Genomic DNA, 20,020 nt, shown 5'->3' on the forward strand with positions numbered 1-20,020 from the left:
AGTCTAGGCTTATAATAAGCTTACTGCATACCAAGGTGCAGGCTGACACAGCCTGTATTTTGAGCACATTACAGTATGCCAGTGAAACATGGACTCTGCGCTCAAAACAGAAGCAGTGGCTCAATATACTTGGTATCTTATGGCAGGACAAGATCCCCAACAGCACAGTGCTTAAGAGGACAGATACCACCTCCAAGTTCAACCTCCTGAAACAGAAAGGTATGCACTGGTCGGGTCATGTCTCATGCATGATGGATGGCTGAATACTGAAAGACCTCCTTTTTGGACAACTGAAAACTAGAAAGAGGCCAAAAGAGTGCCCCAAATGGTGCTAAAAGGACATTTTGCAAGCATACCCTCAGTGCTGTCTCCATCAGTCTGGAAATGGGAAGTGAAGGAAACTCTCGCTATATATGAAACCACCTTGGCAAGGACAGCAAAGAATAAGAGAGCCCTCAGGAAGTTCAGGGCCAATGATACCAAACCAACATCTGCCTACTGCTGCTCAGAATGAAGAAAGGACTGCCACTCCTGGATTGGATTTTGCAACCATAGAAGACGCTGTTCTAATCCATTCAACAGGGGCACAAACCCATGATCCATTGAGATCAAAGGATGCCTATTCCCATTTCTAATCAAACTTTGCTTACCATCAAGGGGATGCCTTGACATTTGTTACTGCCATAAGCATACCTGGCTTCATGACTTTCTTTGAGTGCTCCCTATATTTTTCCATTAGAAGCATTGACACAGCCATTTCAGCAGTAGTTTTTTCACGACAATCTTAGTAATCACATTATCCCTCAGGATTAAAACTGCTTCTTCCTCTTGTTAGATAAAAGCTTGAAATTCCCCTTTTCATTACATTTGCAATTTTGCAGTATACTTCATCACTATTGTGAGATCATTCTAACAGCAAAGAGCCCTAAACTAGCAAAGGCACATGTCCTCCTAGTTACCAGCATAAACTCTACATGCCTACCTGGAAAATTCTCTTCTCATCCACATAGTTTACATGTTTGAACATAGTCTGTTAAAGTGGAGCATCTTTGGACCCAAGTATTCTGAGAGCACTATGTGCTTGTTTGGTTACCAATAGCTGGATAGGGCTAAAATTCAGTGCACAACTAACACAAATTCCCACTTAAGTCATACAAGCTGGAGATTATTCCTTTTCTGGCAATTGTTTATGTCCATCAGCTTAACAGCAATGTTAGCTATAGCCCTGCCATGGGTCTCCACCATTGTTGAATACTCCTGGACTCGGGTGGACTGTGGGACTGCAAATTAACTGTAGATTCCAGAAAGGCAGTATGCATGACAAAAGTTTAAATCCCTTCCTTATGGTTAGCATTTTTTCTTCATTTCAATGGTGTCATCTAGAATTTTGGCAAACAATGCTGGTAAATCGTCAAGCTTGACATTCCTGCTTCAGGATGGCTGCAGCTCGAGTGGTCATCTCTCATTGCCCATTATAATAATTACCATGTCACCAGTAGCACAAATTACCTTAAACATTAACCTCAGAAAAATCATTGCTTCACCTACAGGAGGTACAGAATGGTGTGGGTAACATTTCAGGAAGCATAGCCGTTGGAAGAGTGAGGGTTTAAAAAAATAACAAAAAAAGCAACAATTAGAGTATTTCATAGGTTCATAGGTTCATAGGTTCATACTAGGCTATCTGCCCAAGGGCATTTATAAGCCTAGCCCATAGTTGAAAAAACTATGCCTATCATTTTGCTGTGCCTCTGTCAAGCAGTGACACTGAAGTAATCCCTGGGGTATATCTGCAATCTCCCATCCATTGGTCAAGATTCCTCTTGAACAAGGCCAGAGAGGTGCTCTGCCTCACATGTATTTTGTTCCACAGCATAGGAGTCTCTGGGTGATGAATCTGTCCCTCCAGCACGTTCTATTTATAACCGTGTCAAGGTTTAAGTCTCCTTCTGAGGATCTAGATTTTTGAGGTGAAGCATATTCATCAAATCTGGGTTTGACATGGCCTTATATGTCAGGCACAGGTCACCTCTGAGCAAGCGGTATGAGACTGAATAGAGCTGGAGTTCTTTCAGTCGGGCAGCATAAGACATATTTTTGAGACCCTTTATCCTTTTGGTGAGGAACTTTTGGGGCCTTTCAAGCTGCAGCAGGTGTCTGGTCAGATACATTCCGGGCATTGTACTCAATCATAGGTCTAATAAGTGATGAGTACACCTTGATCTAGATGTGAATCCCTTCATGATCAGGTGGGTGATATAGAAGGTTTTCCTAACTACTTTAGCAACATGAGTGTCAAGCGAAGGCTACTGTCAACCTGGGTCCCCAGATCTCTGATGACTTTTTCTGTGCTCAGTGGATTGCCACCTATATGGTAGCTAGCACCAGTTATTGAGGCCCTTCTTTGCAGTCATCTGCAAACTTTCCATAACCCTCTGTGTTTGCTTGTACTTCAGAAAAGTAGATGAGTGGACCCAGGACTGAGCCCTGTGGGACACCACTTGTGAACATGGCTCCAGCAACTCTGACCCTGTGGGTTCTGTCACTTAGCCAGTTTGCAACCCATCTTGTGATGTATGGGTTTACATTCAAGCTGATGAGTTTTCGATGATACCTGGTAGGCTGTATGGACTGCCTTTCCCTCATCAATGGCCTTGGTGACTGTCTAAAAGTCAACCAAGTTTAAGAGGCAGGATCTGCCTTTGGACTGAGTTGGATCCAAAGTCTGCAAGTTCCCTATGTCTTTATTTATGAGTTCCATTATGATCCATGGCTTTGCAGATAAGGCTTGTCAAGCTAATGGTCTGTGGTGAGGCTAAGATTAAACAGCTGTCCTAACTGTGGGTTTAATTCCTCGTTGAGTTCATCCATGGATGCTGTGTTTTGAGATGTTTGGGGGCTACAATCCAATGTGTGTAGTTTGGATAATAGAGCTGACATCAAGACATTTGATTATATCCCCCAACTTCACATAAATATGTGATGACTTATGCTATGCTCTGTACTCAATATAAAGTATATGACTGGGTCTATGTCAGTTCATCAAATGACCCAGTTGTTGAAACCCATATGGTCAACACTTCGGTTTATTGACCCATTCTGATACTGCAGTACAGTGGGGATTGTGGAATTTGCCTTTTTCCCTAAAGCAGTGCAATCTTGGAGTTGGTATAAATAATTAGTATGGGGTGTGGGGGCACAACCCTCACACTGGGGTACATGAGGCTTGCCCCCCTGTAAAGCCATTGTGTTGTTGGAGGGGCTGTGTGGCTTTATCTTACTTTTTCAAATAACTGCATTGTTGACCACATGCTCTTGACCATTTGGGTTTTGACAATGTGATTTCTTGATAAACTGACATTGGTCTACATGGTTTGGGGACAGTTAACTCTAGAGTGCATTTTCATTAAATGACTCTTTGCTACACTCCATGTAAAATTCATGCTTGCAGTGCTCAGGGATTATGCACACTCAAAATCCTGAAGCATGAAGCAGCATGTTGGATAAGTGTTTTAACACCTCTGTCTCGCAGCTCCAGTTTCGGGGGTTTCAGCCTGATGTACAATCATTGTCTGTGTGCAGTATGCATGTTCATAACTTATCTGTGAGTGTTTTTACAAGTTTCCTTTTACCCTAACCCATACCATAAAAAATTATACTGGTTGACTGGCTAAAGTGTCCACACTATACCTCTCAACTGTACGTCCAGATTTTGTCCTCATATTTTTGGTCTGTTTTTGTAAAATTCTGTTTTTCTGGTAAATTACTGGTAAATCATTAAAGACTGAAGTTCAAAAATAATGAGAGACATTTGAGTTTCAGATTTCATATCCTTTAGAAAATTTATGCTAATGCAAAACCTGTTATTCTATCAACTTTGTAAGTTTGTAAGTGCAACATTTAAAAACTGTCCCTATTTTGGGCCTTTGTCCCACTTTTTTATTTATGGCTTTGTCCGTATTTCTTACTCTAAGAGGTTGAGAGGTATGGGCCACGCTATATTGTATATGCCCTTGCTTTTGTGGTCTGGGTTATAGCTAAAAAGGGATAAAGATAACAGTTCACATTTCTTGCTCTAGTTCTCTTACCTGCATATTTACTTTTCAGTTTTCTCATGCAGTTTATTATCTTTATGCAGTAAAGTAACAAGGCATAGTGCAGACAATGGTTTGCATTATTTCCTCCCTTTACATCTCAGTCTGTTGCTTTTATTAACATTCTATGTCTTTAATTATACTTATTGCTACAGACCAGTATCCTAGCAAAACTTTCAGGATTTAAGCACTTCCGATTTTTATTCCATGGGTTTGTTTCTTCTTCAGTCCCTAAACCCTACACCTCTGTGGTGTTAGCGAGGGTCCCTTAAAGTCCCAAGTTCTTCCACCGAAACACCATCTTATAATATAATGTCGAAGTCATGCATTTCCTCCCCAGTAAGGTCTCACTGTTGCATCTCCTTTTTTTCTTTCTTGGAGTACATTTTTGCTTTTAAATTCAACGCAAAGATAAAATGGAGCAGTCTTGGTATATGCTACCTTTAACTCTCACTTTCACTGTGTAACTTACATTTTGTTCTGTGTGCTAATTATGTTCTGTTTTATCTGCTCTAGTGTTTCCTCAGTTTCCTGGGAATTCTGTATGAGGGACAGGTTCTGTTCTTCAAGCTCAGTAAATAAATCCAGTAACTGCTGTGGATCAGTGAAATACAGCTCAGGTTCCTACATAAAATGAAAATAGAGTCTGTTAAAGCAACATTGTCAACTGATTCCATTACTCAAACAATTACTTGACATCAAAGTACTTAAAAATCACAGTAGATAAATCTAACAGCCCACAGCAATGTATTTTGTTGGTGAGCAACAGGACTGTTGCTCTGCATTACCTAAAATCAGTAAATGTTATGAACTGTGGTCATAAAACCTGGATGATAAAGGGGACCTTATTAAACTTGCCGCTCACATGCATCTTCCCCTGGTAGTTAATTCACTACTGAAACTGAGATCACATTTTGACCTACTGTAAACCTTAATGACATATGCCATAGCTGTGATAATGCTAAGTTTCTCTGGGGAAATTTCTGTTTGGAAAAGATTACTTAGTTGCATATAGCCATGTCTGTCTTGTGTGGATAGGGAAAAAAATAAGGAAAAAAAGAAACAAGCTTAACTTCTCATGAACTGAAAAAAGGTTAGGTGGGAATAGGACTGCACTATACATTAAGTGACTAAAATAACATGACAGGCATTAAGACAGATGATGGGGAAAGCAGAACAGAAACTGGATGCATTTATGTGCGTGTTAACTTTGCAAGGTGAATAATTACTTTGTCAGACATTAAAGTGGTTGACAACAATCAGTGTAATTGAATGCAAAGTGCTTTCTTTCCATTGTCACCAATGCAGCGGGTGACAGACAGATGAAAAAGAAATACTGTGTGTGATTTTAGATCTGTATTCTCTACTGATTGTTGTTAACTGAAATGTGTTTGCAAACATGAGTCTGACAAACAGGCATTAATCATGACATCCTCAGTACCCCCCCCCCCCCCCACACACACACACACACAAGCAATTGTATTTGACAAAATAGAAATGTACAGACAATAGAAAACCAATCTATCTACCTGCCTTTGTGTGTGTGTGTGTGGGGGGGGGGGGTGTCTGGGGTGTATAAACAATCATACTGGCTGCAGTGATCTGCAAAATATTTTATAGAAATTCTCCTAAGGCCTATACTGAAGTCTAATGCATGAAAAAGGGCTGAGTGTGTGTGTGTGTGTGTGTGTGTGTGTGTGTGTGTGTGTGTGTGTGTGTGTGTGTGTGTGTGTGTGTGTGTGTGTGTGTGTGTGTGCGTGTGTGTGCGCGTGTGTGTGTCTGTGCATTTTCATAAATTATTACATTACCTTCAGACTTCAGTGATTACACACATTTTGAAAAGTTTCTTTGCAAAACTGAAGCCATCCAGGTAAATATATCAGTGGAAAAAAGGTTAGGTGGGAATAGGACTCCACTATACATTAAGTGACTAAAATGACATGACAGGCATTAAGACAGATGATGGAGAAAGCAGAACAGAAACTGGATGCATTTACGTGTGTGTTAACTTTGCAAGGTGAATAATTACTTTGTCAGACATTAAAGTAGTTGACAACAATCAGTGCAATTGAATGCAAAGTGCTTTCTTTCCATTGTCACCAATGCAGCGGGTGACAGACAGTTGAAAAAGAAATACTGTGTGTTATTTTAGATATGTATTCTCTCTACTGATTGCTGTTAAATGAAATGTGTTTGCAAACATGAGTCTGACTAACAGGCATTAATCATGACATCCTCAGTACCCCCCCACACACACACATACACACAAGCAATTGTATTTGACAATAAAATAGAAATGTACAGACAACAGAAAACCAATCTATCTACGTGTGTGTGTGTGTGTGTGTGTGTGTGTGTGTGTGTGTGTGTGTGTGTGTGTGTGTGTGTGTGTGTGTGTGTGTGTGTGTGTGTGTGTGTGTGTGTGTGTGTGTGTGTGTGTGTGTGTGTGTGGTGTCTGGGGTGTATAAACAATCATACTAGCTACAGTGATCTGCAAAATATTTTATAGAAATTCTCCTAAGGCCTATACTGAAGTCTAATGCATGAAAAAGGGCTGTGTGTGTGTGTGTGTGTGTGTGTGTGTGTGTGTGTGTGTGTGTGTGTGTGTGTGTGTGTGTGTGTGTGTGTGCATTTTCATAAATTATTACATTACCTTCAGACTTCAGTGATTGCACATATTTTGAAAAGTTTATTTGCAAAACTGAAGCCATCCAGGTAAATATATCAGTGGAAATGGGGTGGGTAAGAAAGGCAATTAAAAAACAAAGATATCTGCAGGAAATGCAAACAGCATATATGTATGCGTGTGTGTGTGTGTGTGTGTGTGTGTGTGCGCGCACGCGCATGTGTGTGTGTGCGCGCGCGTCTGTTTGAGTGCTTCTAAAGATGTGACATACGCATGTAAAGACAGCCAAAACTAACAGGCTACAGTGCTCTACAATTGATGTCTATGTCGATCTTCTGTCCATGAACAATCTAATAAACTGATCTATCTTTCTGTCAAAAACAAGGATGTACTATTTAAAAAAGAAAAAAAAGCTAGTCTTCTAGAAATGTTACTCTATTGCTCAGCTATGCTGAATGAAGTATAGCAGTATCCGATGGTCAGGACAGATCTATGTTTAGGTAGCAGAAATCTAGTGAAGGCAATTGTCTACACTATCAGATCCATGTCTTCTGCAAAAGTGTCACTCGTGTTCTATTATTTTGGAATAAGCCATAGTAGAAATAAAGCATCATTTTAAACAGCATTTTTATCAATATTAAAATGCAATATATAGCACATTCAAGATCATAAACAAGAAACCAAGACTTTTCAGCTCAGTTTGTGTAAAACCAGTTGCAAATGTTTGCTTATCTTCAATCAAACCAAAATGCCATATACTGCTTCACTGTTATCATTTTAAATGCTGAATTGTGCTTATACATGATCAAAAACTGCTGAAGTATGGTTATACATGAACAAAAACTGGTGAATTGTGGTTATACATGAGCAAAAACTGCAGAGTAAGTATGTCTCTGCTCAGTTTGGTTAAGAGAATAATTAGAGTTATGCATGTTTCTTCCTCACAATCACAACTGCAAAACTAAAATGTTTTAAATTAGTTCAGGTAAAATCAATTTCAACTCTCTACTAGTTTTTTAATCAATAGCTGACTGTTGTATGTTGGTTCTTTCATGATCACAAACTTTGAAGTAAGAATGTTTTGTAGCAGCATGGACAGAACACATTTCAGCTGTTTGTTGTTTAGGTTTTCTTAATCAAGAGCATCATACTTTCTTCTCTTTAACCGTTTGAGTATTATGTATCCTGATTCCCCAGTACCATAGATAGAAAAGCAAAAATATCTCATCTTCTCTCAGGTAAAATCAGTTTTAACTGTGTCGTACTCTTAACCAAGACCAAACGGCTATAAATTACTTCTTTATGATCATTCTAAACTATTGTATATTGTTTTCTAATGATCATTAAATGTGAAACAAGAACATTAGCTTAGCTTAGTTTGAAAAGGTTAACAGTTACAAACTTTACTGACTTCACAACCAAAAGACAGGATAAGGCGTCAGACACTGGAGTCATGAGGAGATAATGCAAATTTCTTTCCTTGTGACCATCATAAAATACTGTTTCTTGCTTTCTCCGGATAATAAATTGCAAAATAAGAATATCTCAGTAAAGGTAAGAGAACATTTATAATGATGAGAGTTGATTCTCATGACCATAATGTCATAAACTATAAAGCAGGAATGTTATAGCAAAAGTCTTATAAGATCAGTTTCAATTCTTTAATATTGTTTAGTCAACAGCAAAATGCTGTATATCTTTTTCCAAAATTATAAGTCAAAGCAAAAGTGTCTCAGTTCATTTGTTCACCCTTTAATTTCCCGATTTATCAATTCCAGTGTCAAAAAAATAGTTACAAACTATCCTAGCACTCAAATTGAACAAACACATCTAAAATCTGTTTCAGTTGGTTATTTTTAAGAACTTGTGAAATGCTTTATATTTTTCCTTTTGATTATTTTAAAATACTCTATATTATTTTCTTGTGATTATAAATTGTAAAGTAAGAATGCCTCAGCTTAGCTCTTGTAAAGAAAGAATTACAATGATTTATGTTTCTTCCCTATGATTAAAACCTGTGAATCAAGATTGTTTCAGATCAGCTTAGGTTATGCTTTACAGTGATCCCACATTATTATCTTTCTTTTCACCTGTGTAAAATCAGTTTAAGTAATTTGCTAGTACAGCTAACAATGATTGTGAAAGAAATAACATTTTTCTTAAAATCCCAACCAAATAACACAAACTGAGAAATCACAAAGCAGACTTCTGAAGTCAAGTGTAATCTGTGACGAAAGCACTTAAGAATAAATTTTATCCTTGTTTCTTGTAACACCAGCCTGCTTTGTGATTTCTCATTTTTATTAAAATAAGAATGTTGTAACTGGCTTCCCTGTGATCACTTATGCCTACATACATATTTACCAAGTAATGGGTACTATTACTAAATGTTCCAGATAACAACAGGAAAGGTCTATATTATAAAACTGAAAGCTCTAAACAGTGAACACATGTACATCAACACACAAAGAGTGATGCACAATAACAGCGAAACACGTATTCAGCGAATGTGAAAACACCAAACGTATTTTTTAGCCAGCAGTGCAATCCTGGGGATAAGGAAATATATCCTTTTCCCGACTGTAGTGCAATCTCGGAGTTGGTATATTTAAGTAGTGGGGGTGTGGAGGGGGTGCAGCCCTCTACATGGGGGAGGTGCAAGGGGGCTTGCCTCACTGCAAAAGTGTGCTAATTTACTTTAATTTAGTTAATTTCAGTATACCTGCATGGCACTGTTGGTTAAATAAACACGTTCAGTGTTTTGAATTTCGCTGAATATGTGTTTCGCTGTTATTGTACATCAATCTTTATGTCGATGTACATGTGTTCACTGTTTAGAGCTTTTTGGTTTATAATATTGACGCAACAGGACTACATTGCTACTATTTTCAAGGTACTGAAGAAAAGCTACTGTCTGTCATTGAAAACAAAATTGCCTATAGTGGGCAACATCTATGATCAAAGACAGTTATTTTCCTTAGTTCACTCACATTACAAAACTACTTTGGGAGAAAGGGCAATCTCCAGTCTTAGACCTACAATATGGAATTACCTGTCTACTGAAATCAAAACTCAGGAAACCTTCAAAGACTTTAAGGATTCTCTTAAAGAACACCTTCTAATTCCCAGCCTATACATATGGGTCCTGCTTCTAAATTTCAAAGGTTCAAAACGCTGACTTTGTTATGGTTGAGACCATAAGATCAAAGTTTTGAAACTCTGAAACATTTAAATGGAGACTTGCTGCAACACAATGAATAGTATATTTACTGTTTTTCTCGCTGCAGTGCGATGTTGGAGTTGGCATATTTAAGTAGGAGGAGGTGGGGGGTGCAGGGGGGAGCTGTTTTTATTTTTTTTTTAATTTAAATTTCAAAGCTTCAAAACTTACACACACACACACACACACATATATATATATATATATATATATATATATATATATATATATATATATATATATATATATATATATATATTACTCTATCTGAATTAACTCAAACAAGACTTGTGTCTTTCGGCTTTTCCCAGTTAGGGGTCGTCACAGCGGAACTCCGGTCCGCTAATGATTGGCAGTAGATTTTTACGTGCCGAGTTGCCAGCTCTGACGCACAACCTTCAACAAAGGTACGCCCATTCACTGATGTCTCACTGCAGATGCTCTAGTTGAGAATCGAACCGGACAGTGTCTTACTGTGAGGTGACAAAGCTACCGCAGTACCACCACCGCAGCTCAAACAAGACTACTTTCGTGTAATTGGCTACATGCATGTAACTGTACATGTTATCCTGATCATTACTGCAATTATTTAAATCATGTTGCCTGGCTACTGAACAAAAAAGGTTCCTCAGATCAGTGCACTACCCATGTCAAAGAACTCAAATAAACAAATATATTAACAAAGTGTGGGGTTGTTTTTCTTGCCAGGTTTCACTGCGGACTTGATCTGGTTCACTCACTTAGGTTCAATTGTCTGAAGTTGCATATTTTTTTTTATTTTTTTTTAGTTTTATTTATTTGTGTGCTTTTATTTTATCATGTAGCCCTCCTGGTACTCACTGTCCTTCAGATGTTGTTTTGCTACTATGCCTTTATCATCAAAGCAGTAAGTTTTGTGATAGAGGCAAAGAGGAATAGCAAGATTATAAATTAAATATTTTGTTGTGTAAAAAGCTGCTGTTAAAGATTACATCAGTATAAACTCATACTGTACAATAAGAACATGAAAACAGGAGAGATGCAATATAGAAGAATGTGACTATGTGATATAAACACACAGGACATATGTGTATATATATATATATATATATATATATATATATATATATATATATATATATGTATGTATGTATGTATATATACATGCACACACATAAGGGTTCCCTACAGAATGTCGAAATGCTGAAACCTCGAATTTCATATGGTTGAGACCATATGATCGAAGATTCAGAATTTTGAAATTCTGAACGGAGATCCGCAAACAGCGCTAAATGGGAGATTTCCCTTTTCCTTGCTGTAGTGCGATCTCGGAGTTGGTATATTTATGTAGTGGGGGTGTGGGAGGCACAGCCCCCTCCATAATCGTTTCATTGTTTTTTTTTTGTTTTGGGATTTGTTTCAGAATTTTGATATTCCGAAACATCGATCATGTGGTCTGAATCATATGAAATTCGATATTTTTGGAATTTCGAGATTCTGAAGTGTATACAAACATACATATGGTTTACTATCATTTACTTGAAGTGGACTCAGTTAAATGGTTGTATCATCGACTCATGACCAAGAAAACTCACATTGTCGAAGTCCAGTATTGCCAAAATACATGTCGAATGTGACCTGGGGATGAGTGTCAACATGGGTTCAGATAGGGGTGGAATTTGTACTTTGGCAATATTGGAGTTTGACATAGCTAACGTTCGAGAATCGTTTTTTGCGTAAAGTGGATTTGACCGAGTTCACGTCAAGTAAATAAATACATCTGTAAGTGTACATATATGCACATACATATATATATATATATATATATATATATATATATATATATATATATATGTGTGTATATATATATATATATATATATATATATATATATATATATATATGACAACACCGACGCCGAGGATGCCGACATGGGAAAAGGCTGTGTGAGTATGCGGTAGTGACGGACGTTAGGGTGCGAGTCAGGTAAGTGTGGATATTGACGGTCTGTGGGGATAGGGGTGGGTTAAGTGAGTTAGGGTTAGGGAGCGGGTTAGGTAAGTGTGCGGTAGGGATAGACTTTGGGTTAGGGGCGGGTTAAGTGAGTTAGGGTTAGGGAGCGGGTTAAGTAAGTGTGCGGTAGGGATAGACTTTGGGTTAGGGGCGGGTTAAGTGAGTTAGGGTTAGGGAGCGGGTTAGGTACGTGTGCGATAGTGATGGACCTTAGGGTTAGGGTTTGGGTTAGGGTTGTAGATAGTTGTGTATGTAAGTTTTAGTGTGGGTTTGTAAGGATTTTGGTGTGCTTGTGTTGTGTGTGTGGTTTGTGGAATGGGGATGTGTTTTGTTTTTTATTGTTGTTATTGTGGTGTGTGCAGTGTATGAGGTTTCGTGTTTGTGTACCGTCGGTTATTTCGTTGTCGGGTATGTGAGGTTTCATGTTTATGCACTGTAGATTATGTGGTGTCAGTGATGTCGTTGTCGGTGTTGTGTAGTTTCAACTATGTCAGGTAGAACCATATATATATATATATATATATATATATATATATATATATATATATATGCACACACACACACATATATATATATATATATATATATATATATATATATATATATAAAAATATACAGTGTGTGTGTATACATATATATCTATATGTATGTATGTATTGTTATATATGTTGATGTAGCAAATTATACATGTGTACATTTTACTTGACATCACTGAATGTGCCATTTCTATTCTGTCTACTGCAGTCATTCGCTGTGTATGGGTGTATGAGCTAGAAGGATATATAATTGAGTTCTTGAGTTCTCTTATTGACTGAGTTTATGGTGAAACCTCATTTTAATTGGTGGATTGGTTATTGTCCATGCCAACAGGTGGCAGCATAGGGGTGCAACAGTTAGCATCATCACCTCACAGGAAGAGGTTCTCTTGTTTGATTCTTGGCTGGGATGCCTTCTGCATGGAGTCTGCATGTCATCCCTGCTTTCCTGTGGGTTTCCTCTGGGTACTTTGGTTTCCTCCCACATTCCAAAGACATGCATCTGGACTATTTCTCCCCGGGCCTCCATTGAAAATAGGCTCTGTCCTAGTCAGACTTTCCTGGTCAATAAAAGTTAAATAAATAAACAGGTAGTGTACTTGAGTGATTTTGATCAACTACATAGATATTGATGGAATTCCTGGTCAATTACTTTACACATATCAATATATAGTGTGTGTATATATATACATATATATATATATATATATACATATATATATATATATATATATATATATATATATATATATATATATATAGACACACACACACACACACACACACACACACACACACACACATATAGTTATAGATATAGATATGTTTGTGTGTGTAGTAATGGGGATTTCAGTTGCTAACACCTATGCCAATTTTGTGTTAGACCATTGGAAAACACCAGTTTGTGTATAACCAAGCAGTTGTTTATACAGGGAATGGTATGTTTTACAGGCACTTTGTTGATGGCATCTTTATGGTATGGAAGGCCAATGTGCCCATTTTGTAGAAGTATGTAGAATTTTTGGAAAGTACTACTGATTTTTTGAAATTTAAGTTAAAATTGTCACCAACCAATATTAGCTTCTTGGATATTTAAATTTACAAAACAAGGACAAGAACTTTCTATGTGTTTGTTTAAAAAAGATGTATAGTCTAATAGATTTTTACATAGAAGAAGCATACACCCTAAACTTGTCTACAGCGGGACTGGTAAAATTCAGTTCCTAAGGGTAAGCAGGTTGACAACTGATATAGAGACTTGTAAATAACAGACACAAGTAATGAAAGATGTGTTTTTGAGCAGACAGCATGATGTAGGTCTCTTGGATGAAATGCATAACTATATTGTGAAAAAATATCAAGAGCAGACATTACCGTATTTTGCTAATTGTGAGCATTCGCCATCTATGTATACAAGTATGACCATAGATCAAAGTGATCCAGTTCATTATCTTACTAAATATAATATTAGAATGAAAGAGATTGTTAAAATGATTCAAAGTGATTGGAGGATTTTGCAAGCACTGCCTCAGTTAATTAAGTTTATAGGTGATAAAACTCACTTTGTCTACAAAAAAAAAATCACAAAATCTTAAGGAAAAGTTATGTTATAAGGAAATGCAACAAGAATATAAAGTAGTTGTTGGCAGAAAATTAGGAACAGTACCATGTTACAATTGTATCTTTTGTAAATGTAAATATGTATTAAGTAGTAATGATTTTATTCTCCCTGTCACTCAGAAAAGAAAATCTCAATTTAAATGCTTTGCCACATGTAGCACCACTAATGTGGTTTATCAAGCTGTTTGTGTGGCAGGTGCCTCCTTTTATATTGGCAAATCTAATAGGAAAGTGAAACAATGTATTTCAGTGCATTTTTCTGATACATGGAAGGGTACTATTACAAATGATATAGCTAAGCATGTTAATGAGAATGGATTGAGGCATGAATTTAAGTTTAGAGTACTTTGGAAGGTCATCCTGATTAACAAAGAAGATGAAATTATTAATAAGATGGAGGTAGCTGAATATAAATAGATTGAGAGACTTCAGGCTGGTAAACCTCCAGGCTGAATGCACTGGCAAGTATTAAACCTATCCTTAAGCTAAACAGATGAAATTATAAATGTATTTACATTTTCTAAAATATTTTTTTGTATAACATCATTAACAAATTAATTTAAATACATTAAAATGTTTTAGAATTATTTGTTTTTAGGTATTTATTTACATATAATACGTTCTTATTTATATGTGTATTTATATTACTGTTTTTAGGTGCCATTACCTTTAATTTAATTAGCTTTAGTGATTGGTTGATTTATTCATATGACTATATAGAAAAGATGGTTGTGTGAGTTGTTTCTATACATTGATGAAAGGTTATCACAAAAGCATGTGTTTTTAAGACTAGTAAGTTTTTGGCGAGTTAAATTCAGCTTTTAGTTTTTCTTTCTTGCATGCACATTAACCAGATTTGCTAAGGACAACATGGTTATCAAATCCTGGATGACAAAATCTTATCTTGTTTATACATGGAGACACTCTATCCTGAAATTCAGGAATCATATTTTACCCTGCGCACACACACAGCTAGTGCAAGTAAGACTGACTATTTTTTGATCATTAACACATTGTTTGACAGAATAGAAACAGCTAAGAATATACTGGATTACATTTGAGCAGTGCTTGGGTGATCTGATCACTTTTGAGTACAGACGTGACAGATTTGGATTAATCTGCTCCAACTTAAACAGATAGACATATTATGGTGGACAAAGCAATAGGTCAGGCAATCCTTGCAAAAGAAAAAAGAGAAGACATGGGAATGTTTCAAAAATACATTTGCTAATTATATGCAACATCTGAACAGACAGCAAAAGAAGGGGTTTACATGAAAAAATCTGCAGCATACAATTATAATAGAAGAATTATTTCCCAGCAATATGTAAAAATAGGGTGTAAAAAATTACCACATCTTTGTAAATTTAATACTGAATTAAGATTCATGATGCTTTTATATATACAGATGTTTGAGTTGTGGATGATTACAAACATTAGATAAAAGACTCAAAACAACATATACACATAATTCTGCAGATGTTTGACAGGTTTGATACAATATTTGGGCTTAAGGTAAACTGTAATAAATCAGTTCTATCCGACTTAAGTGCCACTTGCTTAACATTGAAAAGTGGTTTGAGACATGCGAGATTAAATGGGCTACCAAACACGAATACTTTGACATCCAAGTCATAAACCAATTAAGTATTAGGTTCATAGGTGTGTACTGGGCTAATGGCACTGGAGCCTTTACAAGCCTAGTCCATAGAACTGCCCTGGCATCGTGCCGCCCAAAGTTAGTTCCCAGTGCCTCTGTCAAGTAGAGCCACTGGAGTGATCCCGGGGTGAACTTTCTATTTCCCATCTACTCACCAAGATTTCTCTTGAAGAGGGCCAATGAGGTGCTCTGCTTGGCATGTATGGGAAGTCTATTCCAGAGCATGGGCAGTCTTTGGGTTATGAAGCTATCCCTCCAGCATGCTCTGCTGATTGTGGTAAAGAGGTTGAGGTCTCTGGAGCATGTACTGTGGAGAGATTAGGATTTCTTTAAATGTAGCATTTCTAACAGAGCTGGGTCAGACATGGCTTTGTAAGTCAAGCAGAGATCGCCTCTTAGTAGATGATACGAGACAGAAAATAGCTGGAGTTTTTTTAGTCTGTCCTTGTAGGACATGGTTTAAGGCCTAGGATCCTCTTCATGAGGTACTTTTCTGGCCTTTCCAGCTTTTGCATGTGTCTAGTGAGGTACATGCCAAATGAAGCATTATACTCAATGACTGGCCTAATGAGGGAAGAGTAGAGAGAGATGATAACCTCTTTCTTTCTGGATGCAAGATCCTTGGTAATGAGATGTGCCACATAGAAGGACTTTCTGACCACAGTGGCAATGTGCTGGTCGAAGGAGAGGTTGCTGTCAACCTGTATACCCAGATCCCTTATAACCCCTTCAGTGTTCAGTGGGCTTCTATCGATGTGGTAATTAGTGGGAACTACATTTTTCCCAAAGGGAATGACAACACATTTTATGGCATTAAGCTTAAGGCCATGGTTTTGACACCAGTCATTAGTCTCAGTGGGGCCTTTCTGTAGGATGTCTAGATCACCTGCGGAGTTAATAATGGCTCCCAGCCTGCAGTCATCTGTGAACTTGGTCAGTCAGAGTCCCTCTGTGTTGGCCTGGACTTCTGAGAAGTAGATGCCAAACAGGAGAAGACTCAGGGCCAATTCCTGTGGGACTCCACTCGTGACTGGTCAGCAGTCTGACTTGGAGTCTGCTACTTTTGCATTGTGGGTTCTAGCTGTGAGCCAACTTGCAACCCACCTAGTGATATATGGGTTGATGCCTAGTATGGTGAGTTTATCAATAATTCCTGAGTGGAGAACTGTATTAAAGGCCTTGGCCAGATCGAGGTAGGCTGTATGAACTGCCTTGCTCTCATCCACAGCTCTGGTGACTGACTCAAAGAAGTCAACCAGGTTGAGCTGGCATGATCTACCTTTCACAAAACTAAATTGCGTGGGATCTAGAGTTTGAAGATTCTCTATATCTTTGTTAATTAGGTCCATGATTATGTGCTTCATAGCCTTACATATCAGAGTTGTCAGGCTAATGGGGTGATACTTCCCAGGGTCTGTAGTCACTCCCTCTTTATGGAGAAGGATGACTGTAGCAGTGCACTATTCAGTAAGGACAAAGCCTGAGGTGAGGCTGTGATTGAACAGGGCACACAGATGTGGTGCCAGTTCACTTTGTAGCTCAAGTAGAACACATCCAGGGATATTGTCCAGTCCCATGGAAGCTGTATTCTTGGCCTTGGACAATGCAGCTTTAACCTGTGCTGCAGTAATGTTGGGTGCCTCACATTCCTCCAGTATTGTGATTGATCTTTTGGGGAAAGGTAAAGATGACACTGAATCTGTCAGCCAGTATGTTGGCAATATTTGTTGGCTCAGTATAGGAGGTACCATTGTGCAGTAACTCATAGCAAACCTGGGTACTGCCATGGAGATTCTTGATATAACTATAGAATGTTTTGTGGTTGTTTTTAGTGTCTGCTGCAATTCTGCCTTCATAGCTGACTTTAGAGGTTTTGATGATGGACCTTAACTTTTTGTTGAGGCTAAAAAGCAAGTTTTTCCAGTCTTACAACTTCACATTTTTTGCAACAGTTTCTTCCTTCTGTTGTAGAGTTTATTAAAGGCAGGGGACCACCAGATTGGCTTCCTTTTTTTGGAGAAGAGTGTCTTTGTTCTGTTGAGTATGGCTAGTTCCATTCATTTATGTACGTGTTTGTACAGCGCATTGGTGTATGATTTGGCGGTTATACATCTATTTTCCATTGACATGGGTGCCGTGAAGCTAGCCACCTCTGTTTTTAGGAGACCAAAGTCAGCTCTGGAGAAGTTTTTCATGGTGGTTACCTTTGAAAGGGGTGTGGGTGAGATGTGTATTTCCATGGTGATTAGTTTCTAGTCAGATCTAACCAGGGAGGAATTGACTATTGGTGTAGAGCAATGGTTGCCCATGTTAGTAATAACCAGGTCAAGGATGTTGCTTCCTCTAGTGGGGTTAAGAATGAGCTTGTTCAGGGCATTGGAATTAATGAATTCCAGGAAGCGTTGGGCCAGTGTATTGGTGCATGAGTAGTTTTCCCAGTTGATGGAGGGGTAGTTGAAGTCACTAGTATGAGAGTGTTGGGTTGGACTCTAATAGTTTCCAGGGTGCTTAGGAACATGGAGTGAGAGTCTTGGGACATGCTTGGGGACCTATAACAGGCTACGTCCTGAATCACCATCTTACCCAATGTTAGTTGTACCTGAAGTATCTCAGATGCATTATGATGGGCTACTAGTCTGGAGGTGTGCATATCCTTTATGAATATGGCGACACCAGCACCTTTGGAGCTTTGGTCCATATTCTGGGGCTGAAAGGTGTGGAATGAGTTATAGCCTGGTAGTGCAGGGGTGCTTTCTGTTGCTTTAAACCAGGTCTCTGTCACAGTGCAAATGTCGATGTTCTCCATTTTGAGGAGTGCTTTGAGCTAGTGCATCTTGAGATTTAGACTTCTAGCGTTGAGCAGCATGAACCTCAGATTGCATTTATTTATAGCTGTTACGGAGGTAATTTGGTCTTTGGAACATCACCTAAAAAAAGGCACTATATGGGGTGGCAAGAGCCTTAGCCAGTATCCAGAAACCCAGGGGTGACAGATGCAGGCCATCTCTGGCAAAGCATTGAGATCTGTCAGTCATGTTATCCCAAGCAGACAGATACTGGATCCCCTTAGAATGACATCAGAAACTTAGCCAATTGTTGAAGTCAATCATTTTCTGCTTGTACTGCAGTATCATTCTGGGAAATGGTAGGATGCTGCTCAGAGCTAAGGTTATACCTGCCTGGGCCACATAATCTGATAGCTCATCCATGTCTCTTTTCATGCAGCCCAGGGAGGTGTGTCTCAGGTCAATCACACCAACATGGACAGTGGCAGAGTTATATTTGTAATTATTGTGGAGTGACCTGAGTGCATGTGTTATGTGTTGGATTCTGACACCTGGTAGGCAGCTGACTGTTACCTTCTCCTTATTCATCCTAGTGAGTGGGACATCAGTGTGCATCACTATTGAGTCACCTATGATTAGTGTATTGGGAAAGCTGTTTTACCTTAAAGGCTTGGGTTGAGGGGCACACTGTGTAGGTGAACTATATGTCTTGTGGTTTGTACTGTGTTGTGGTGGTTGAGTGCATTTCTGCCTTGAAGGTCTCTGCTGTTTAGGTAGATTTCTATTGAGAGCCTCCACGAAGGTGGGCGTGTGGTTTGTGTTTTTATGTGAGAGCTGTGATGGTAGGTGTTCTGGAGGGCTATGTGTTGCATATGGTGTGGTGCAGGTGTTGACCTTCTCATCTTGACCAGCTCTTCTGGTCTTGGCTTGAGACTGCATGGTTTCCTATTTGGATACATAAGTGCATCTCTTACTTGTTTGATTGTTGGGAGTTAAGACGAGAGGGTTGTCTGTGTACATGAGGCAGTTGCTACATTGCGTCAGAATGCCCAAGTTCACCAGGATAATAAGAGAAAGCACAGGGAACTGACCTTTAGACATGCCAGGAGGGACGATCATTATTACTAAGTACTGGAGCTGTTTCCTTATATATTCCTTTTACAGGAAAAATGTCACTCAAGCTGTCTGAGTCTGTACAGAGCACTGTCAAACACTTGAGGGCAAACTCATACGTAGACCCTGAAAATTTAAGGATGAAGTATTTAGGCAGATATTATGAAGTTAGAAAGAAATCAAGCAGTACTTACTGAAAAATAAAGAATTAGCTTGTCAAGAATGATGAAAAGAGGGGAGTCGCATGAATGGCTACTGCCTGGCTACTACTAATGCTCTCTCACCAGAAGCAAAATGTTAGCACCAATCCCAAGAAGAGAAGCAGGCCAAGGCCTGTTTGATGATCCACAGTCTTGTCCCAGATGATGCAAGG

General features: G+C 38.5%; 1 protein-coding gene across 1 annotated transcript in view; it reads right to left on the minus strand.

Annotated features, from left to right (window-relative positions):
• CFAP100 (cilia and flagella associated protein 100) overlaps positions 1–20,020 on the minus strand; it is a 375,752-nt gene that overhangs the window by 117,013 nt on the left and 238,719 nt on the right. The window contains exon 8 of the mRNA XM_044078592.1: positions 4,567–4,718. Within this exon, the coding sequence (XP_043934527.1) occupies positions 4,567–4,718 (152 nt within the window). The remainder of the gene's footprint in view (positions 1–4,566; positions 4,719–20,020) is intronic.

Source organism: Protopterus annectens, chromosome 7.part1, assembly GCF_019279795.1.
Source record: "Protopterus annectens isolate FY-2018-M chromosome 7.part1, PAN1.0, whole genome shotgun sequence".
Classification (NCBI taxonomy): domain Eukaryota; kingdom Metazoa; phylum Chordata; order Ceratodontiformes; family Protopteridae; genus Protopterus; species Protopterus annectens.